This window comes from Melanostigma gelatinosum (assembly GCF_949748355.1).
Source record: "Melanostigma gelatinosum genome assembly, chromosome: 14".
NCBI lineage: Eukaryota > Metazoa > Chordata > Actinopteri > Perciformes > Zoarcidae > Melanostigma > Melanostigma gelatinosum.
In genome coordinates this window covers 2068741-2092740 of record NC_136647.1, presented here as the reverse complement: position 1 = coordinate 2092740, position 24000 = coordinate 2068741, and the positions used below count along the sequence as shown (strand labels likewise).

Genomic DNA, 24000 nt, shown 5'->3' with positions numbered 1-24000 from the left:
GATTCATCACATGGCGTGGGCTGAGAAGCGATCCGATTTAATAAAGGCAAATGGAGTGACTTCTCCTTGCTGCACCACCCTCAGCACTCCTCCTTCCTGAAACGCAGCTTTTTTTTGCAAATTGCAGCGGTGAAAGGTCCTCTGGTCTAAATCCGTATTCATCGCTCTCCACACTCGTCATCTATGTTCATCTAAAAGTGCTAAACAAACATCGTTGATCGTCATCAGACACACAGCACCTGTTAAATAGAAATGTTAAATGACAGCTTTTGATTCATTATGATATTGCCGAGGCTGCAGTTTATTTTAAGATGAAGTGCTGCAGTTCAGGGACGTTTGTGCTGAAGAGGCTGCTGAGCATTAAATATGGGGGATTCGTGAAAAATGGAGCTATTACGTTTATCATTTGTGTTGAAGATATGAGAGAAATGAATATGAACTTTGAAATGATGGACTTTGAAATGAAATTTCACTGTTGACTGGTTTTGCTGGACTTGTTTACTTTCATTCCTTCAGCCACCTTCTTGAAAATCATGCTTTTCTTGGTTGACATAACACCTGAATGAACTGAATTTACAGCTGCAGAACAATTCTAACTGCAGCCCTTAATTCGCTGGAGATGAGAGAAAAACATTCATTTATTGTTGGAGGATATATATTATTTATAATTCATCCAGTTCAATTTGAACGGACAAACCAAACTCTAGGTCGGGACATTTGTGCCACTATAGTTCCGGTCGGTTGCAATCTGCAGCCTCTCCGCTCGATGCCGCCATATCCGACACACTGCACCTTTAAAAGTGCTCCAATCGGATTCAGTTTATCTGGGAATATCCAAACAGAATATGCTGTTTACATGCTGAGTCTTGGATTATTGGTATGCATGTAAACATACTCATTTAATTGTTAAAAAACAGGGAAATATCCTAGAAATAAATCCCCATTATCCTCAATAACAACATCTGAAATGTAGTTTTGTTGATTTTAGTGACTTTTGTTCTGCTGGACCCGTCTCCTCCGGTCCCTCCTGCTCTCCCTGCAACTATCAGCAAACACTGCAGCTGAAGTCTTGTGCTGAGGAGATAGCAGTGTACTGCCAGAGCGAGACGTCTCAGGGGAGACCTGCAGGGGCATACATTACCAAGCACCCCCCCGCCCCCACCACCCACCAACCCCCCGTCCCGTCAACACACACGTCTCTGAGGCTTATCTCTCAGGAACACAAGAGCCCGCTCCGCCATGTGGGTCACACCGCTCATTCCACACCCACCACAAACCAGCCATTAACTGATGTGGCAGAGATCCGGATGTCCAATTGGTTTCGATACCTCCACCCCACCCACCCACCCACCTACCCCACCCACACACACACACACACACACACACACACACCCACCTACCCCACCCACCTACACACACACACACACACCTACCCCACCCACCCACCTACCCCACCCACACACACACACACACACACACACACACACCCACCTACCCCACCCACCTACACACACACACACACACACACCCACCTACCCCACCCACACACACACACACACACACACCTACCCCATACCTACCCCACCCACACACACACCCACCCACCTACCCCACCACACACACACACACACACACACACACACACACACACACACACACACACACACACCTACCCCACCCACCCACCCACCTACCCCACCCACACACACACACACACCTACCCCACCCACACCCACACACACACACACACACACCTACCCCAACCCCACCCACACACACACACACACACACCTACCCCACCCACCCACCCACCTACCCCACCCACACACACACACACACCTACCCCACCCACACCCACACACACACACACACCCTTCGCAGGGGAGCCGGGACACTTGGTGGGTGATGCACTTTTCTGTTTCAATTCAAATCAAGGTTGAGTCACAATGAATCATAAAACAACGCTGCTGCTATGCAGATTAGCCGGCAGGTTCTTAGCGAGGATCGAGACACCCCTGTGTGGTTTGGTACATGAGGGAGAACACGGTTCCACCCTCCCCCCCCCCCCCCCCCCCCAGCCCCAAGAGGAAGCATGCAGATACTGGATCAAGTCCCGCAGGACCGGTAAAGAGCCAATTTGGGGCAGCGCTGGCTCTTTTAAATCACAAACAACAGGAGGAAGAGAGCTCCTTTCCTCTTGCATTTAACGCACCAACAGGGGAGAAAGTTCCACTTTCTGAACGTCAAATCAAACGGGTTCAAACTGGAGCAGCTTTTCTCCCATTCGGATCACAGCGCCGCTCGTTGCACCGCCGGGGAGGGAGAAATCACTTTGTGACCTTGTCTGTAAGAGGCCGAGGAACGATCCGTTCAGCCTCCCGACCAGTGTGCTCGAACTCTACTGACCCACCGAGACGAGATGCAGTTGAACATACACAAACAAAGCTGATAAGTCGAGCAAAGAGGTTCTAAAAGCAGTAAAATCAGCTGTTATTCTCATGCGCCTGTTGCGTTCCCGGCTCTTGGTTCATCACACAGCTTGACTCTGAAAGAGAGAGGAATGCTTTCACAGTGGGAGTCTGGGACGCTTGCTGCATATTCCAGGACTCATCTGTCCGTCGGGTATTTATTAAATTGAAATTCTTGTCCTTTTATTTTTTAAACAAGCAAATGAAGAGCAACAGTTGAAGCTTGTCTTTAAACAAGTCATTTCTCCTCAGTCCAAAACGCATACGCACACAGAAGCGTACGTCTCTCTCTGTGTAACTGTTGAGCTGCATGTGCAGAATAACGAGGCTGGAGACGTGACCGTGACCGATGCTGAGCCACCTGTCGTGTTCAGGTGTGCAGCAGCTCTAAAGAAGTGCGAGTGTGTTAAAGCTGACTGCTGCTGCAGTGCTCTGTTGATACGCCTCGTGTTTCTCCTCTCAAACTCCCTCGGCGGCAGCAGCAGCTTGGGATTATCTGGGACGTTGCATCAGACCCAAACAGCCACTTGTTATTTACTGATTTATCTATTTTAGTGCCTGCCTTCATTCGTCACATCAGCTGGAGGTGATAAGCATGCAGATGAGTCAGACACCGATTGCTACCTTGGTTACTAAGACGCTCCTTCCTCTTTTGTGCTCGTTTTGTTTTTTGGGGGAGTTGACGTTGAATCATCCGGCATCACTGATGCCTCTTTACGTGATTGTAAAATCATTAAGCTGATGCTCCGGCAGATGTTTGTCTCATTGCCTTATTAGCGGGGAGGACAGAGGGGAGCTGGGACGTTTTGATGTTTGTATGAACTGAAAACAAGTAAGTTCGTGACTGTGCACCAACACCAATATGATAACGTTACAGTGACAGCATGCCAACACCTGTCGCACATGACCAACCACAGTTAGACGTCATGTGACGCAGCTGATTAGACAGCACGGTTCTCAGTGGATGGAAAGAGAAGATGTGTTCTATCCAGATGTTTTAAAACTTGTTTCACGTTGTTAAAGACCGCAGGATGCTTCACTCGGGGTTTCTGTGTCGTCCCACCACGTCTGAAGGCAAACATGTCTGTGCCTGTTTGAATGGCTGCACTCAAAGGCAGCTACTGTTGACATTAGAATGCTTTTGTTCTAAATTTATGACTTTTCTTTGTAAATGTATTCCTTTTCTTTCTTGTAGATTTGAGACTTTAATCTAGAGTTTTTTTCTCCCCTCCTCCAGCTCAAAGATCATATTTTTTGTGAAACCCTCAATGGCATAATACGGCATATAACTCCGATTGTTTTGTACATTTTTTACTTTGTAATCTTGTGAATTTGTGAGTATTTTTCTTGTATATTTGCTACTTTAATCTTGGAAATTCAGAGTTCTGTCTCTGAGTGTTCCCCCCTCCTCCGGCTCAATAATGATCAACGAATGGACGAGCCGCTCTCACGGCTGCACACAACATTGAATTTGATCGACTGCATGCACATTAGAGCAACAGGTAGAGAGCAGCTCGTCTCCATCTCACCTCTTGGACTAGAGTGTGTCCCGGGTTTGCATGTAGCGCTGCAACACCAAGATGGATTCCTTCACACTCAGCTCAGATAATCGAGCGTGTATGAAATGAACAACAACTCCCTCGTGAGTTTGAAAAGCGACCAAAAAGCACCGCTCGCACAAATTAGGGGAATGCCTCTCGGTGAAGTCCTGGTTGCCTGTTGAAGGTTACAGAGCAACATCTGCCCGACCTGCCTCTGCTCCCTACCATCCCCCCTTTCCTGTCCAGTTCTGGATTAGAGATGGCCTAAGCCCCCCCGTGCATGCGGCTCCGCATGGATTAACTCTAAGAGAAGCTGCACTGCTGTCACACATTAGCCTGCAACCACAAGACGCTCGTGCAGAGAGCGACGGGGACACACCTCTGGAAAAGGCTTGCCGGATACAAACACACCGTGAAGCACTTGTTTGTCTTTGTGCACGGCGAGAGCAACACGTTACACTCAACCGAATGCCGAAGCAGAGATCCCGTCTCTGCTGCAGCGCTTCATCGGTCAGATGTTAAAGGCTGGTATGAAAACGATGCAGGTGGCAGCAGCAGCTTTCATTTACCCGAGTCCTCCGCACTGGTGCAGACAGTCGTATCATCAGATGTTTGCTGGGAGCTGAAATGGTTTTGAAAGATGTGGGAAATCTTGTTCTGTCTCTCTGAATTGTTATTGCTCCCATCGCTGCGCTGCGTGCTATTCATTTCCATTATTATTCATCCACTCAAACCTGTTAGATTAACGGAATGACATTCAGCAGAGCAGCCTCCCCCTCTGACGGAGACAGATATGAACACACACACACACACACACACACACACACACACATCTTCATGCTTTGGAAAGCAACACACAAACAAACCAGACCGACAGACGAAACGATGTGCTCCCCCGATTGGAACTTGCCCGTCTTGCCACCAGCCGAAACATGAGCTCACGGATGCGGTCGCTCTCAGCTGAGTGCAAAACGGCGACAAATGTGAAGCTTCACCAAGAAGCCATGAATCATTCAGCGCGATCGACGGTGCACACCGAGCACACTGGGGGATATGAAGACATGCACACAGGTTGACACAGGCATGTAGTCATTTGCTGCAATAAAACAGCACACATCATCTTTTCAGTTGGAGGAGGAGGAGGATTCTTTGCAGCAGCAACAGTTGGCTGTGTGTTAGACTGAGAGGGAAAGAGTTAGCTGCAGCACAAACACACACACACACACACACACACACACACACACACAGCGGGTTTTTGGGAGATAGAAAGAGATGGACGGTGGAGCAGAGAGAAGAAAAGGTGAGAGATAAAGCCACACGGCTGGAGGGATGCCTGGCAACCGGTGGCAAAAAAAATGGAGATGCAGTAATAAAAGAAAGGGAGAGGGAGAACTAAAAGGGATAGACACACACACACACACACACACACACACACACACACACACACACACACACGAAGACATGTTGGAAAGCACCGTAGTCAACAGGAGGATGGAGACGACTGGAAGGGGAAACCGTCACTCACTGGAGTCATCCGAGTCGTATCCCTCCACGTCGGGCTCCTCGTCCCTCTTGGTGGCCTGTAAGGAGGCGGAGGCTCCGGCACAAGCCCGGTCCGGTTTATCCTCATTGGGGCGGTCACTTTCTGTGGCGGCGGTGGCCGAGGCGGTGGCCGAGGTGGAGATGGCAGGGCTCAGGGGCCCGGCGTGGCCCGCCTGCTGGGGCGCAGATGGGGGGAGGCCCCGCGGGTAACGGGGGAAGTAGTCTGAGATCTGCTTGATGGGCTGGATGGGGCCAGGGCACACGTCAATGGCCATGTGCTCCTGGATGCTGATGGTGGGTTTCTCGCCTTTGCGTTGTGTCATGCATGCGGTCCAGCCCGGAGCCTACTCCACAAACCCCCAAAAAACTGGGGAAAAAACCCAGACCCGCCCCTCCTCCTCCTTCCTGTTGCTTCTCCGGTGTTGACCTGTGCGGTGCTGACGGGCGGACAGGTCCAGGTGATCTGTGGACGTCACCACACCGGTCTACATGGAGATCTGGAGGCTGCTGCTGCTGCGTCTTCCAGTGCTGTCCTCAGACCCAGACCATGCTGTCTGACAGCCTCACACACTACTCCCTACCCTCCCGCTCGCTCCTCTTCCTATACCCCCACACTCTGCCCACGTCTGCGCCGCCTATCCGAGAGAGAGAGAGAGAGAGAGAGAGAGAATGTCAGGGAGAGGGATTAGAGAGGACGGAGGGAGGGATCAGCTGATGTCACTGCCTAGCAACCGAGCGGTAAACAGGAACCCGTCGGCCCGAAGGTGCTTAATTATGATATTAACCACATCCATCTGTCGGTGGGAGGGAGGAGCCGCCGTGACGGACTCGTGCCTGCGTGTTGTGTTCACCTCTGGTGAATGAATTGTGATTCTTCGTCCAGGATGTTTTGTTTTTTTGTACCTGAGAACTTTTCAACTGTAAACATGCAAATGAAGGATTTGAGTTTAGATTGCTTACATTTTTATGCAAAAAAAGCCACATCAACCCATCCGTGAGATCAGTGTTGTAGTAGACGTCGGGCTCCAAAAGGGCTGAAGCCGCCCCTGCCTGCCCCCCTTCCTTCTCTGCCATCACGCCCTCATTTTTAAACACACTTCATTCCTCTTTCATTGGTGCACACACGTCTGTTTCAATGCTCCGACCTTTTTCCCCGTGCATTTACGCGCCCTGATGTTGTCCACGTTTCTTAGCTGCTCTCCATCTGTTGCCACTTGGGTGTCGGTGGGACTCTGCAACCCTTTTCACGCTGGTTTAATATCCTCACAGAGCGCGCACAGAGCAGGGTGACATTGAGCCCGTTGTAATCAACCGTGACATGGTGATGTCTTGCTGAAGCGACACGTGCAGGTGAGACCTTCCATGTAAAATCACACCTCTCGACGAACATCAGTGTCTCCAGATCCACAAGAATTACAAAGACTTCTGGACCCGCTGTCTTTCAAATCTGTACGCTGTTTTCTAATGCTGCCATTTGCAACTTCAAATGTCATTTATTGATATTCACAATATGCCCCCCCCCCCTACACACTAGCACGTGTTCAACACTTGTCTTGTTACTCACGTTGCGTGACAAAGAGGCTCACGGCTCTCAGCGGAGGCTCTCCTTGCAGACCCAGAGCTCTAACCCCTGCAGCAGCTCTGCCATCACGTTCCACCCGTTCAGACACGACCGCAGTGAGCAGATGACGCAGCGCCCTCTTGTGTTCGCTGTTAGCAACAGCTTAAAGCTTTGTGAAATTAAAATGCAAAGGCGTCACCCGCGCAAATCTGTGTTTTTATCAGTTTGAGCTGATGCAGGCGGAGCTCTTTTTTCTGTTCATCTGTGCTGCTGACATGTTGTCTTCTATCTATTCTAAACAAACAGGATCACACAAAAGACTTTGTGTGTTATGAGCCGGCAAAGGATGCTCAACATCGCCGCTGTAGGAATCTGCTCTTTCTCTCCGTTTACATATGTCCTCTACGAGGTCTGGCATCCCTTCAGGGTTGATGCTGAGGATGTCCTGCCTGTCATTACAGGCTGGAGAAGTCCTTCTGATGAACGGAGAAACATCAGGTCCGGTTCATTTTATAAGGACTGATAATGGCCTTATTAACTGTTAATTAATGATTATTACAAGGACCGTAATGGATGGTTGATTGTGGGCATCAAACAAGAGACGGATCTTTCCCACTTTCATAAAATGTAATTATGGGAAAAGTTTGAGGATGAAGTGCTCGTGTGCACACATACTGCACTGTGGAGAGAACCAGTGAAGCCATCATTGTCTGTGAACAACGCATTGAGAGATAGCAGTGTGGGACTCAATGCCCAGCCACTCACAGGCACTCATCTCGAGTGAGCAGTGACACACGTCAACAGGAAACACAAGTGGTAACCGTTTCAACGGAAACACAAGGACTGAAGAACCCATCGGCTGTTTGCCAAACACCATCAACACGCTGACAATTAGGAGGCGTAGAGTGAGGACGGAAAATCACCGAAAAATCACATTTAGATTCTTCTTTGGCAGAGCTGGCAGTTAATTGATTTTTGATTTTGCAACAAAGGTTTAAAGATCAGACTTTATTACCTCTTAATATAATTAATAATAGTAATACATTTTAATTATAAGAGCCTTTCAAGTCACCCAAGGACACAAATAAGACAACATTTAGTGAAAGATGACAGTGGAAAGAAATAACAAACAGTGATGTGTGTGCGTGTGTGTGTGTATATATATATATATATATATACACATATATATATATATATATATATATATATATATGTGTATATATATATATGTATATATATATATATATATATATATATATACATATATATATATATATATATATATGTATATATATATATATATGTATATATATATATACACATATATATATGTATATATATATATGTGTATATATATATATATATCTGTATATATATATATATATATATACATATATATATATATATATGGAGATGGCATTTCCAGCAACGATTGCGATATGTGAGATATATGTCGGCTGAAACACAGACCTGGACTCATTCCTGCAGTGAACTCCAACCAATGCTTGTTCTTGCAAACATGCAATGCATGCTGGGCAGTGTGCACACCTGAGTCATTACTTCAACATCATTTTTATTCTGAACCATTCATTTGACTTTTGAATTTGACCCTTTCCCCCCCCACCAGTTTAAAATGTCCACCACAACAAGCTGTTTGAGCAGACGTGTTGTTTTAACAGCAGCTCCATGACATGAAGCCTCCGGCCCCCTTTCTAAAAGAAGTGCACCCCCCACGGAAACGCAATCACAGCTTCATCATGTAGCGCCCACACCGACCTCTCCCAAAGGGAACCAATGTGCTCGAGGTCCAAATGCTTCAATATCAAGCACCTGAAATGTGAATAAATGTGACTCCCCCTCTGAAGTTCATGTCTCTGGAAACACAAACAGCCTGGTGGCCATGTTGTGTTCTGTTGGTAATGATGCACACCAAGCAATTCCACTGTGGATGCTGATGGCATGTCATCACCTCATTGGAACTGTAGCTGATGTCTCTGTTAGAAACAATGAGGCGTTCAGTTATGCATTCATATTCACACGATGATTACATTCTTGGCAAAACTGTGAGATTCAACAAACTGGATTCTTTGTAATAAACCTGTTTACGTGACAGGATTACGGTTTACGGACGACTGACGATCTGGACAGAATTGTTGGGATTGCAGGTTTATTGGATTAACAAAACACACATTCCTCTCCCGCCAACGCTAAATGATGTCATCTGGTTGAACCTTTCTTGCCACAGACAAGAAGACGTCCCGTTTCCCAAGAACAGAGTGATCTTCTTCATCGGGTCATCGTCAGCAGGTCTCAGGTACGGCTAACGATCGGCTCTGTATTAACTCTATAAACCGCTGGATGTATGACTGAACCATGTGAACCATGTCATCACCAAACAGGGAATAAAACCCACTTGTAACTTGTAACAGAACCCCCACGGAGCAGCCTGAGGTCACTGCGCTCGTTCTGCAGCAGAAGAGCTTCTTATTTTGTTCATGTGGCAAAGTGCATCCCATCAGATGATTGGTTTGTGCTCACGCATCAGCACAGCATTTACACCTGTATTGCTTTCTATCATAACTGATAGAAATGATGGCGAAAACGTTTTATTCAATTTGAATTATATTGTGGTTTCATTTCTGGAGACAGGAAAAGTTTGTAGGACTTTTGTGATATGTCTGCTGACTCTGCCCTCTGGTGGTCACTGCCCAAAGATTCTGCTTCAGCAAATAAATATTCATTTCTGTTATCTGAGTGTGGAAGGCAGTGGCCCGATCAGCTGGCACACCTGCTCCTCATCAGCTGGTGTCTTCATGCTTCTACTTTCAGACTCAACATGAGTGGATCTCCTGGTTACCGAGGAAGAGATTAACACATGTTCACACAGAAGACCCAGCATAGAACGTTGAGTATTTATAAGTAAATCAAATGTACAGTACAGTAGTATTATGTATTGAATACTGTGTATTTATAGTGTACACCACAGAGTGGCCTCTTAACTATGTACAGATTACAGTTGGCAGTGGTTCGATTCAAATATTTTTTCCACAATCTACACTAGACACCACAGACAGACACTACAGACACCACAGACACTAGAGACACTACAGACACCACAGACACTACAGACACTAGAGACACCAGACACCACAGACACTAGAGACACCACAGACACTAGAGACACCACAGACACTACAGACACCACAGACACTAGAGACACCACAGACACTACAGACACTAGAGACACCAGACACCACAGACACTAGAGACACTACAGACACCACAGACACTAGAGACACCACAGACACTACAGACACTAGAGACACCAGACACCACAGACACTAGAGACACCACAGACACTAGAGACACCACAGACACCACAGACACTACAGACACTAGAGACACCACAGACACTACAGACACTAGAGACACCAGACACCACAGACACTAGAGACACCACAGACACTACAGACACTACAGACACCACAGACACTAGAGACACCACAGACACTACAGACACTACAGACACTAGAGACACCAGACACTAGAGACACTACAGACACTAGAGACACTACAGACACTAGAGACACCAGACACTAGAGACACTAGAGACACCACAGCCACCACAGCCACCACAGACACTAGAGACACCACAGACACTACAGACACTAGAGACACCAGACACCACAGACACTACAGACACTAGAGACACTACAGACACTACAGACACTAGATACACCACAGACACTACAGACACCACAGACACTAGAGACACCACAGACACTAGAGACACTACAGACACCACAGACAGACACCACAGACACTACAGACACTAGAGACACTACAGACACTAGAGACACCACAGACACTAGAGACACCACAGACACCACAGACACCACAGACACTAGAGACACCACAGACACTAGAGACACCACAGACACCACAGACACTATAGACACCAGACACCACAGACACCACAGACACTAGAGACACCACAGACACTAGAGACACTACAGACACTACAGACACCACAGACACTACAGACACCACAGACACTAGAGACACTACAGACACTAGAGACACCACAGACAGACACCACAGACACCACAGACACTACAGACACTAGAGACACCACAGACACTACAGACACTAGAGACACCACAGACACTACAGACACTAGAGACACCACAGACACTACAGACACTACAGACACCACAGACACTAGAGACACCACAGACACCACAGACACTAGAGACACCACAGACAATAGAGACACCACAGACACCACAGACACCAGAGACACCACAGACACTAGAGACACCACAGACACTACAGACACCACAGACACTAGAGACACTAGAGACACCACAGACACTAGAGACACCACAGACACTAGAGACACCACAGACACTACAGACACTAGAGACACCACAGACACCAGAGACACTACAGACACTACAGACACTACAGACACCACAGACACCACAGACACTAGAGACACTACAGACACTAGAGACACCACAGACAGACACCACAGACACCACAGACACTAGAGACACCACAGACACTACAGACACTAGAGACACTACAGACACTAGAGACACCACAGACACTAGAGACACCACAGACACTAGAGACACCACAGACACTAGAGACACCACAGACACTAGAGACACCACAGACACTAGAGACACCACAGACACTAGAGACACCACAGACACTAGAGACACCACAGACACTAGAGACACTACAGACACTAGAGACACCACAGACACTACAGACACTAGAGACACCACAGACACTAGAGACACCACAGACACTAGAGACACCACAGACACTAGAGACACCACAGACACCACAGACACCAGAGACACCAGAGACACTAGAGACACCAGAGACACTACAGACACTACAGACACCAGAGACACCAGAGACACTACAGACACTAGAGACACTACAGACACTAGAGGCAAAAACACTTCCAGAACATTCCACGTCTCCTCTCAGACGAGTGGGAAGATTTATTTTATCAGTTTATTTGCATCTGTAGATTTCTCTTAAATTTACCAAAAGTTACCAAACAAAGCCTCATTTGCATATTTAAACATACACATTTCTGAAAACTTGTAATGTTAAAGTAATGGTCTTAATGTCGGTCATGAACTGGAGACGCTTCATTTATTTTCCCTCTTAACTGAGCGCAGCAGGTTGCAGAGACTTTGTCGTCATGAAAGCGGAGGCGTGACGTCCGTGACGCAGCAGTGAGTGTCAGTGATTACACCGGCGTGCTGCTGGGACAAAGGCCCGCTGTGCCACCGGGCTCGTCTCGCTGCCTGTTGCACGTAGCGCACGTATGTACCTTCTCGCTGGTGTTGAGTGAGAACAGTGGGGGAGGGTTTGGTGTCCAGACCTTCGGCTCATATGTGTGCTTTTAAAGAGAGGGATGTGTTGGGAGAGACTGGGACGACCTCTCTGTGGTCTCTTTCTGGTAGTTTTCTGTGTCCTAGAGGTAGTTTTGCATCTCTTTTCAGTCGTTTTGTGTAACTTTATGGTTGTTTTCGGTCTCCATTTGTGTCTCTTTTTGGTTGTTTCACTTTGTAGTGATTCTTGTGTCTCTTTGTGCGACTCGTTTTGCATCATTTAGTTGTTTTTGTCTCTTTGTGACTTCCCAACAGTAAACGTTAGCAGTAACCAAGCACCAACCACTCTTCGTCACTCTTGGTCCAGTATTGGAAGCAAACCGATGAGAGCGTCCGAATGTCCTCCTCACTGTCTACTTTGTCTCCTCCTCCCTCTCTTGTTTTTGCGTCTTGGTTTTGTAGTTGTAAATATCTTTGGGACTTTTAAACAAGAAAGACGGTAAGGCAAGAGAGCGCTTCACCCGGGGAGGAACGTGAGGTCGCCACGGGGACGCGACGTCGCCACGGGGACTATGACGTCGCCACGGGGACGCGAAGTCGTGACAGGCAACAGAAAACAGAAGACGAGACGCAGGTGAGCGATGAAGCCACAGTCGGGAAACAAAAAGTCAGAAAATCATGTTTTAAAGTGACAGCTTTTCAAAAAGAAAGTAAAAAACAATCAACAGAGACCACAGGAAGCACCACAGCTCAGTTACTGATAACAGAACATTCACTTTGCCGGCGCTTCATATATTAATCATTTGATGTTTGACTTTGTTTATTGACATTGCAGACACACAGGAAACATAATTGCTCATCAAATATAATTGAAAGTTCAATTAAATAAACTTCTGAACACTTTATTTTAGCGTTATGTCTAACTTCCGATCAGACTTCTGACGACACGTCTGGATGCAGAGCAAAGTGCTCAATGAATTCTCTCTCCTGTTGCCGTGCGTGTGAAGATTACATCATCAGTGAGCTTTTGGTTTTAGTTCACTGAAAGAGATTTAAAGTGACTACACATTGCGTTTCTCAGCGTAGGAGGTGAACGTACATTTTGAGATGTCCGAACACACCAGCTCTGTGATGAGCGCGGCGGTGGCGCGGCGTTGGCGCGGCGTTGGCGCGGCGTTGGCGCGGCCTGCGTTTCTTTCTGTCGCGCTCGGTGAGTGAGGGCGAGTGATGCTGGAGACTTGGCTGCGTGGCTTTCGGGTCCGGCCTGCTTTAAGTACTTCATGTTCTGAACATGGCACGAAGGGGACTCAGGCAAAGATAATGATAAGAAAGAAAAGAAAAATCAGAGTTCCTACAGATATGTACACGACAGATACAGGCACTTGTATATCTTTGGTTGGAAAAACCCAACATTGCAAGAGTAATGCATTCACAGAGCTTTTGTGTCCCTTATTGTATTTCCAGGGTTCACTAGGCAACTGGTATGTTTATTTAGATTTCTTTGCGTTTGTCCGTGTTACAGATACGCTCTGTAACTCTCCGAAGCCTTTTTAACCCTCTGACAGCGCCACCTGCAACACAAGAAAGTGTGTTTCAGTGCCGCTTACAAACTCACGACGGGGGAATAATGCAGTAAATCAACACAATAACAGAAATATGGACAGAGGCAGTGACATGGAATTCAATCAACAATAACTCCACACAGACGTGCCTGTACTGTGGACAGTTATCAGAGGAACAGTGATTGATCATGTCTGTTAAACCGATCAGCGGCCATTGAATGCGTTGCTGAAGCTACCTGTTCTCGTCACATAGCACTGCTGGTGTCTGCTGTACCTTCTCAGGACACATGTCGGGGTTGCTTTGCCGCACTTTGCCGGGCCGCCCCTTGATGACCGCGTAGCAGAACATCGTGATGACCATGACGAACAGGAAGTAGCTCGTGTGCATCAGGTGCAGGTTGATGAGGGAGCGGTCATCCTGGAGGGGGAGCGGCGAGAAGAAGACAGACTTCAGTTACTGCAGGTTATGTTAATCATCTCAAATTATAACTACGGTGTTTGTCAAATCCATATTATACGCTTCATCTCTGCAGGTGTGCAGTTTAAACCGCCCTTCTTAGTCTTACTTCATGACATCACTCGGAATCTGTTAAAAATAGCTTGATGCAAGCTGATGAAGACTTCTAAAGAGGTTTCAATACCAAATACATTAAAGACTGCTTTTAATTGTGCAATAAGCCTGAAGCGTAAAGAAATAAAAACCTGGCTGGAATTAAAGCATTTCCAGACGTTTTAATTTGGGAATGAAACGGAACATCGATCTAAAGCTCACACAGCGTCGCTGATGAGATGAGGTACCTGCAGCACAGCAGGTACCTCATCTCATCAGCGACGCTGTGTAGGTATCCAACAGTTTCCAGACTCTCTGGACCTTTCAGTGGCCAACGGGATCATTGTACTCCTGGAACAATCCACCGCCGCCCATATAGGACGACGACTAAATGGTTTGGTCACATTTACTGTGTTTTGATCCCAGTAATCCCATTACACAATCATTCTGTTATTTTGGGGATTTTCCTGTGTTGGGCTGCATGCAACGACTTTATAACTACATGTGTAATGTGAGGGTGTTAAATACAACAGCATACACTGGCATCGGATCTGTTCAGCTCAAGTAGTAATTACATTGAAGTAAATGTCAAAATAAATTGACAGCACGTAAACTGTCAAATTCTAAATGTTATACTTCTACTTTGTTAGTCATTTAATGTAGTTCTCTAAATAAAAACAATTCAAATGATAAGGAAATAAAACATTGTATCTTATGGATTATAAGCTGCTTAGAGCTAGGAAGTTAAATAGGTCATAATTCATCTCTAATATCCATTTTATATTGCTGTGAAAAAAATGTCCTTCAAACTACTGGATTCATTAAGTTTCTTGTCAAAAACTAAATTTTTCAAATTTACATTTGAACACTTTTTACTGAGTAGATCTTGAACGCATCATAATGCAAGTCAATGCAACCTCCGTTAACGTTAGCCGTTTAGATCCGTGCTGGAGCAGACGAGCCGGTCACCGTGATAACTCTGAGCAGCGTTTATGGAAATGAATTACAATATAATAAATATCTGATTTAGTTAGTCGTTTCAAATGTTCTGACCGGCAAAAAGAATCGGGAGTATTCAACGGATTGTACGGTGGTGGACGATCAGCTCGGAAACGGCAGGTTTCCTCTTATCAAAAACAACAATCGACGCGTAAACCAGGAACTCTTTAATTGAACACTAAGTCTGAATAATGTTTGCCGAGGTGGAGCCTCACATCGGGGACGATGACCGTGAGCTTTGGGTTGAGGGCGTGGTACAGCTTGCCGATGGCTCCTTTGTAACACCAGAAGGGGTTGTAGTCCTGACTGTACTTGGTGTCCGAGTCGCGGGCTGTGGTGAACACCTTGTACCAAGATGTGGCGTTGGTGTACGTCTCTGGCACGCAGTGAGGCGGCTGCCTACAAACCAAAACAGAGAGATGACTGCTGTCACGGAAGTGTTCACATTATGTCAATGGGGAAAAAGATTTATCGTTAATTATTTACACTTTTATAGTCAATATTTGACCAATACCCCATAATACTTCCGGTTTGAATGAGATGTTGTGAAATACATGACTCAAAGTGGTTGTAAGATATACTGTATGTCCATGACCTCCATCCTTTTTATCTTTTCGACTTATCGTACGATATGTCCATGACCTCCATCCTTTTTATCTTTTCGACTTATCGTACGATATGTCCATGAGCTCCATCCTTTTTATCTTTTCGACTTATCGTACGATATGTCCATGACCTCCATCCTTTTTATCTTATCGACTTATCGTACGATATGTCCATGAGCTCCATCCTTTTTATCTTATCGAACGATATGTCCATGACCTCCATCCTTTTTATCTTTTCGACTTATCGTACGATATGTCCATGACCTCCATCCTTTTTATCTTATCGACTTATCGTACGATATGTCCATGACCTCCATCCTTTATCTTTTCAACTTATCGTACGATATGTCCATGACCTCCATCCTTTTTATCTTATCGACTTATCGTACGATATGTCCATGACCTCCATCCTTTTTATCTTTTCGGCTTATTGTACGATATGTCCATGACCTCCATCCTTTTTATCTTTTCGACTTATCGTACGATATGTCCATGACCTCCATCCTTTTTATCTTTTCGACTTATCGTACGATATGTCCATGAGCTCCATCCTTTTTATCTTTTCGACTTATCGTACGATATGTCCATGACCTCCATCCTTTTTATCTTATCGACTTATCGTACGATATGTCCATGAGCTCCATCCTTTTTATCTTATCGAACGATATGTCCATGACCTCCATCCTTTTTATCTTATCGACTTATCGTACGATATGTCCATGACCTCCATCCTTTTTATCTTTTCGACTTATCGTACGATATGTCCATGACCTCCATCCTTTTTATCTTATCGACTTATCGTACGATATGTCCATGACCTCCATCCTTTTTATCTTATCGACTTATCGTACGATATGTCCATGACCTCCATCCTTTATCTTTTCAACTTATCGTACGATATGTCCATGACCTCCATCCTTTTTATCTTATCGACTTATCGTACGATATGTCCATGACCTCCATCCTTTTTATCTTTTCGGCTTATTGTACGATATGTCCATGACCTCCATCCTTTATCTTTTCGACTTATTGTACGATATGTCCATGACCTCCATCCTTTTTATCTTTTCGACTTATTGTACGATATTGTCCATGACCTCCATCCTTTTTATCTTTGACTTATCGTACGATATGTCCATGACCTCCATCCTTTTTATCTTTGACTTATCTTACGATATGTCCATGACCTCCATCCTTTTTATCTTTGACTTATCGTACGATATGTCCATGACCTCCATCCTTTTTATCTTTGACTTATCGTACGATATGTCCATGACCTCCATCCTTTTTATCTTTTCGACTTATCGTACGATATGTCCATGACCTCCATTATTTTTCAGAAAACAAGATGGTCACAAATGAGGCTACCTCGCTGGCTGCTAACAGAGCTAGAATATAAACTGTATTTATATTTAGACACCAGCTGGCGAAGCAAGTTTAACATTACCAGACAACAGATGGGATTTGGCCAACTCATTAAATGAACACGTATTGTTTACAACATTATCATTCCAGCTGATGGCGGCCATCTTCAAATAAGAAGCTTGGAAATGCAACTCTCCTTGGTTATACAACACATGCAGCAAAAAACAAGCACCGCGTTGAACTGCTATCTGACGGACCCCAAAGAAAACAACAAGTCCAGCAGATCAACAGGAAATTGAATGAAAGCTGAACAATTCATCAATGTGTGCTAACAAACAAAGCAATCAGACAGCACAGTGGTGCACAGCAAATCCAACCATCTTAAGAACCACTCCACCATGACAAGAATATTAAAGATGCTGTTAAAAGTCGGTCATGGATTTGAGCTCCAAGACTAAACTGAAGAGATGTTTTCATTGTCAGGAAGCACTAATACTTCTCCTCAAAATATAATCAGAAATGTTCTGAAGGTATTGAGTCAATCACTTCTGGAGTCTTTCATTGTGTCGGTCTCACTCGGCAGAGATATAAAGCGTGTCCCTGAGAGTCAGGGAGGCCGTCCAACTCACACTGTGACTGGGAAGATGTTGCTGGCCGCCGTGATGGTCATGCAAGTGCTGAACACCACCTGCTCGCAGTGGCCGTGCAGCACACACTCGTCTGAGTTCCAGGATACAGGCAGGGTGAAAGTGATGTTTATTTCTTCATGGGCTTCCCGTCCTACGCACAAAAAAACAGTGTGAGCTTTTCAGATTAACGCAATGACAGAAAGTCAGTTTTTCCTCATTCAAAGTTGTTTTTAGGCAGCGGTGTATTTCAAAGAAACGTCACCAATGAGCACAATTCACAGGCCTCTTACTTGCATATCCACATTCCCTTTATTGTTATGTTGATGTGGGAATAATTGCCAGCCACGAGCAGACTAAAGCAACATAAAGGCCTAAAGAAGTTGACCTTTTAGTTCAGCGTAGAACAGGCTCAACAGCACGCAGACATGAGCCACAGCAGCAGTTACTGATGCCGGACCAAGCTACCGCCATGATTTTGTAGGCTTATGCAATATTTATCAAACTGCAAAGGGAATGGGAGGATCATCAGTCAAACACTCCTCGGTGTGACTAAGTAATGAAGTGGTTGTGTCAACATGATTGCGTATCTAAAGGGGGCCAAATATGGACAACGAGTCCCACAAGCAAAGTCAAACTGACGAGGACGTGACAGTTTCTGAGCCGTCCTCGTGTAAAAGATCACAAAATGGAATGTGTGTCAAATTGATCTGAAGGCTAATTCGATGGAAAAGTAGTTCCATCAAATCTAAGCAAAAACACCGTTGACTCTTATCCCACATGCGTACAATGTCAGGTCAATTGGTTTTTTAAATAAAGAGGGTCTATTGATTTACTGCTGACAAAGGATTCTGGACTTCATCTTAAAAATATTTTAAATGTTAGAAAAGCATAATTCTTAAAATTAGATTATTTTTAAAAAAAAGATCATTTATACAAAAAAACAATCCCAAATATCAAAAATAATCTCTAATATACAGTATATACAGGTCTAGTCAACAAAATAAGTGTACATATTCATAGATATATTTAATACAACTCTTATTATGTGATCAATAACACACTATAATTGAGGATGTTTTAAAAATGAGTTATAGATTTTGCAAGGCTCCTGTGACAGAAGAAGCAGACGTTTCCTAGGTTCTCTCTTCTCCATTGGGAGCTCTATGCAGAGGACGACTTGCTCGATGTCACACTGCATTTGCATCGCTCTTTATTGACGTTGCTCATCCAGTCGAGTGGGTTTAAAATGTAAGACACAAGCACATGTTGGCAAACAGCTGATCCCGTTGCCGAGCCAATAGCCCCATGAAGTGACAGACAAACAAGGGCGTGAAACAATGAGAGATTGTCTTTAGGGAAATTCAGGACATAAAGTATTTCACATTCAGTGAAAGCACCAAGACATCGATCTGCAAAGGGGCGACATCATCAGCTGGTGTTTTCACCGGGTGAGTACTTTACACGTCTGGACAGATTTAGTAACCGGGCAGGATTCACGGAACGTTACAGAAGTGTACTTGAGATCACTACGAAGGTGGAGTTTGGTCCGAGCAAGGGCGACAGAAGTAGAGTGGTAGGAAGTGGGGAAGGGGCCATTTTGATGGTAAAACATTAAGAATTGCATTTAATGCACAGACGGGACATCCTCTCATTAGACGGGCCAAAACACCGGTGGCAGTAACTTGATGATTTAGCAGGAAGCATTTAAAAAGTCTCTAAGACGCAGTAAAGGTTGCGTATTTCAGTGAAATAAGTGCACATTTATGTTCCTTAGCAAAACAAAACAGTAACCATCATTGTGGAATGTCTGGATAAACAGTGAGGGTGCCAATAAATAAATAAATAAATAAAGACCCTTAATTACAACAGATCAGTCAGGAAAAGGCGTTGCTTTTTAAAATAGCTTTTTACAGACGTGAGCTAAAATAAGATAGAAGCCTAATTGTCCTTTACAATAATTCACTAAATGTTTCTTATCAAGATCAGAGGATATGAAGGGAAGAAACAAACCAAATTTGGGCTTTTAGACCCAAACCAACTCTCCAGGGGGTCAATGCCCCCCCGACCCCGACCAGCTGGCTACTCCAAATCCTGGTGAAAAGCCGAGGAGCCGTTTCTGTTTGGAGCTGGAACGCCCTCACAGGAAGGCGGTTAAACACAGATTAAAAGCAATCTGGATGAGATTAATATGTAAAGAAGCCACTTGACCTTTTACTGGAGAATCTAATCCCAGAGAGAGAGAGCGAGGCAACATTTTGACTTCGTTGCAAGGTTGTTGAATGTTGATTTGACTTATTCTCACAACATGGAAGTCTGTTAGAAATATCTCATGTCCACTGAAGCGCCATCAATTAACATAAAGGTGAAAACACAGTTCAGCCTGTCAGACAAAATTTGACTCCCGATTTCATTTCCCTCTTCCTTCAGTTCTTGTAAATAGTTTCTCTGTGGAGCTTTTAATTAAACATGAAGCAGAGGTGAGGCGGACAATAACAAACACACGCATGCTCTCAAAGGGAGTGAGTTACCTCAAACGCATAAAACCGGTCCAGGCCAGTAACGTAACGACGCGACAGACCGCACACAATTATAACGTGTCAATAACAGTTTGTGGGACAATAACGTACCGACAGACAGAAGTTGTGGGATTTAGTGACGTCTCGAGTCGATCTGCAAGATCAGTATCGCTGCAGAGCGTCGCTCAGTTGATCAGCTGATGCATCGAGTCAAATGATCCACTGATCCTTACTTTAGCCCGCTGCTCTGTCAACGTCAGCCGTCATGTAAGTAAAGTACATCCACATATCTGAGGCAGCAAGGCACGTGAGCTATAAGACGATCTCTATAACAAATAAAGGCTTTCAATCAATACTGCATTGTATGACACCGGCATATTTTACAAAGCAAACAGCTTCTGTGGTCATGGTGGAGTCCTGACATTTTCTTTCTTGTGGGAAATGTTTCAGGAAGTGGAAGGCTGTGAAAGAGGTGTGATCGCAAACAAGCGCTGAACTTTTATCAGACGCTTTGTTACCGTTTAATTCCTGTCGAGCGCTCAGAAAGCGCCGCAATGAACAAGCATCGGCTGATTGGTGAAGTAGGAATGAGGAGTTATGTGTCAATACCTCCTCGTTTAACTCTAAAAACCTGAATTAGGTGGCAGCCTGCCGGAGGAAGATCACCTGAAGGTCTCCTCCTTGCTGTTGGCTGTATTGTATGTAATTTCCAGTAAATATCAGATTATAAAACCCATCTCTTGAGTCTGATCTCGTGCACAAAGCTGTAAGTGCGGCTGTTGTTCACTCAGCTTGATGCAGCGTTAAATTTCATTTTCAAATCGATGAAAGTGACTTTATTGAACTTCTGTCATGCGGTGCAGAGTCGCGGCGCTTTTGTTTTTCATCAAATATTAATTTTCATATCTGAAAACCTGTTTTTACTATCTGTCAATACACACGTACACGGAGCATGGAAGCACATTCGTTTGATGTAGTTGTATCTCTGATCCGTGTATTGATTTTCCAATACAGCGCTGCTAATCTCCTCCGCCACGCCTGATTTCCTCTGCTACACAAAGTATTTAATTCTGAACACTGACTTCAGTTTAATTCTGAACACTGACTTCAGTTTAATTCTGAACACTGACTTCAGTTTAATTCTGAACACTGACTTCAGGGCAAATACAAACCGGCAAACGAGAAGACAGAGAACCTACCGGATAGGCCGACTTGCTGCCCCAGCACTGTGGCGTACAGGTGGGTGATGTTGCGAGAGTAGCCTCCAAACGGGCGCTGGGGGTCCAGCGTGAGGGTGATGGGGACCGAGATGTTGACGGCACCCGAGTCGTCCAGCAGGAGGGGAACCTGGGTGCTGGAGCGAGCCTGGCCGCTGGTCACCAGCATGCTCTCTGGCGTGGTCGACTCATTCAGACCGTGCTTTATCGTCTCGTTCTCCGACACACAAAGGTCCAGCTCATTGAAGCGCAGCAGAAAGGTGTTCCAGTCCTGAGGGACGGGACAATATGTTGGGATCAAAGCACACTTTATTCTTTATTTGACTGGTTTTAATGTGACTTTTTTGTTGTCAGTCATGTGTGTATTAGAGCCAGGTGGAATGTACTGTGCAGCTTTGTACATCAAGAAAACCTGGATTCCTTAATTCGTATAATAAAACAAGCTTCTTCAGCCTCACAGACCGAGCTGGGTGAGACTTGAAAAGGTTGAACGGGTCTTTGTGTTTCTGGCAAATGCATCGTCGTGGCATGAAGCCGGCCACAAAGGTCGTGAACTGACACTTGGCCTCAGCAGTGACCACATGTTTCGGGTACCTGAGAGATTCTTAACAGAGCAGACAATTTAATTTCCTCTCTTTTAAAGAACTCACCTCCGTCAACTCTGGAGACTTGATCTCCTTAATCTTGAAGAAATAACCGATGGTCAGGAAGGCGATGGCCACTGCACTGACGCTGATCATGAAAAGGACCAGCGGTGGACGGTTGTTGATGTAGCTTCTCAGGTTCTCGATAGGATTTAACAGGTACACCTGCGAATACACAACGTGCCAACATTTGAGCAATGACCTCGTGCATCACAGGGGGTTTTCTAAAAGCAGGAGTTAATAATTTGCCTCCACACAAACACTTTAAATGATTCATTATTTTGTATGGGTGCAATGGATCATAAAACACACTTGTGACATCATGTTGTATATGTTGTGCATTTGATATTTAATATTTTTACTCTTATTTTATTTACCTGGACCATAAATGCTGCTGTAGCGAGAAAAATGTCCCCTTGCGGGATTAATAAAGTATCCATCTATCTACCTATGTTCAGATGAGCTGCAACGTTCAGTAAGAATTCAGAAGTTGACATCTTCGGGAACAGAATATTAAATAACGTTCATTTAATCAGCCAACTGTTCCATGTAGGTTGTATTTCACGTTGTATGAAGTGACGACGTGTAATAAAACAGGACAATCGTGTTTTTAGCTTCCTCCGCAGCCAGGTGACCCGAGCTGTCAACCGTACAGCTCGATAAGCTAGCTACCTGTGACAACAATGTGACACGTTAAGGATCAAAACTGTCAACATTGCCCAAATAAATAGCTGGCTTAACGTTAAACGTGATGTAAACAACAACAACACGGTTCTCACCATTTTCTCGACGCTGGGAGGTTCGTCGCGAGGCCACAATAAAGGCAGCAGGTTTTTGTTTTTTTTGCTAGCAAGCTATAACTTTGCTAACGCTTGCTAGCTAAAGCTAGTTCCTCCTGATAATAATACAGCTGAAGAGCAAGAGTCGGTGTTCGGTGGAGACGACCAGACTTTCAGCGTGAGAAGCACCGCGAGTCCTCCTTCCCATCCTTTGCTTTATTAGTTCGCTGCTGCCAGTGATGAGAAATATCTTCTCGCGTAAAGAGTCCCGGGAATAAATAACGTCAATAATACTGTATCTGTATCTGGATCCTCCTCCTCTCCGACATCTCCTCCGTGCACCCGCACTGCGTAGTGGTGAAGCGTCGCAGCGCCGCCTTTTTATCGTTATTTACGTACGACGTGCGCACGAAACTGGGCTTCTTCTTCTTCTCAGTTTGAACCAACGTTTAAAGTGCATGCAGCCCCCTACTGGACCGGAGTGTGTAACACATGACTTTATGACAAGTTATAATTTAAACACAATAATAATGTTATTTATAAATTTAAAAACAACAATAAAAAACAAACCAAATAATACAAATAATAAGCAAAATAAATTAAATAAAAATGTAATTTAAAAAATAAAATAAAAATAAATAAATACAATTAATAAAATAAAA

The 24000-nt window shown here is 44.9% G+C and overlaps 2 protein-coding genes across 3 annotated transcripts in view; both read right to left on the bottom strand.

Annotated features, from left to right (window-relative positions):
• Nucleotides 1-5874, bottom strand: part of doc2b (double C2-like domains, beta) — a gene marked incomplete at both ends in the record, with an annotated part of 85537 nt that extends 79663 nt beyond the window's left edge. Inside the window, one exon of the mRNA XM_079282772.1 lies at nucleotides 5535-5874. Coding sequence (XP_079138898.1) covers nucleotides 5535-5874 — 340 coding nt within the window. The remainder of the gene's footprint in view (nucleotides 1-5534) is intronic.
• Nucleotides 5875-13242: 7368 nt separating this feature from the next.
• tmem248 (transmembrane protein 248) lies at nucleotides 13243-23674 on the bottom strand. Of its 2 annotated transcripts, none has more exons than XM_079283806.1 (7): nucleotides 23339-23674; nucleotides 22566-22724; nucleotides 21898-22186; nucleotides 18183-18333; nucleotides 15799-15982; nucleotides 14309-14452; nucleotides 13243-14043 (listed from the first exon to the last, which is right to left on the bottom strand). In XM_079283806.1, the coding sequence occupies exons 1-7, from the start codon at nucleotides 23339-23341 to the stop codon at nucleotides 14023-14025; spliced, it is 951 nt and encodes a 316-aa protein (XP_079139932.1). In that variant the 5' UTR covers nucleotides 23342-23674; the 3' UTR covers nucleotides 13243-14022. The 2 variants fall into 2 exon arrangements, with proteins under 2 accessions (XP_079139932.1, XP_079139931.1); XM_079283805.1 differs by having other exon boundaries at nucleotides 13246-14043; nucleotides 14271-14452.
• Nucleotides 23675-24000: the final 326 nt, after the last annotated feature.

Excerpts from the sequence above, each read along its gene's own strand:
- tmem248 (XM_079283805.1), bottom strand. Across the intron at positions 14,453-15,798 it reads TCACGGTCATCGTCCCCGAT|GATGACCGCTCCCTCATCAA; the intron begins GTGAGGCTCCAC and ends CTCCCCCTCCAG. Across the intron at positions 14,044-14,270 it reads GTGCTATGTGACGAGAACAG|GTGGCGCTGTCAGAGGGTTA; the intron begins GTAGCTTCAGCA and ends CTTGTGTTGCAG.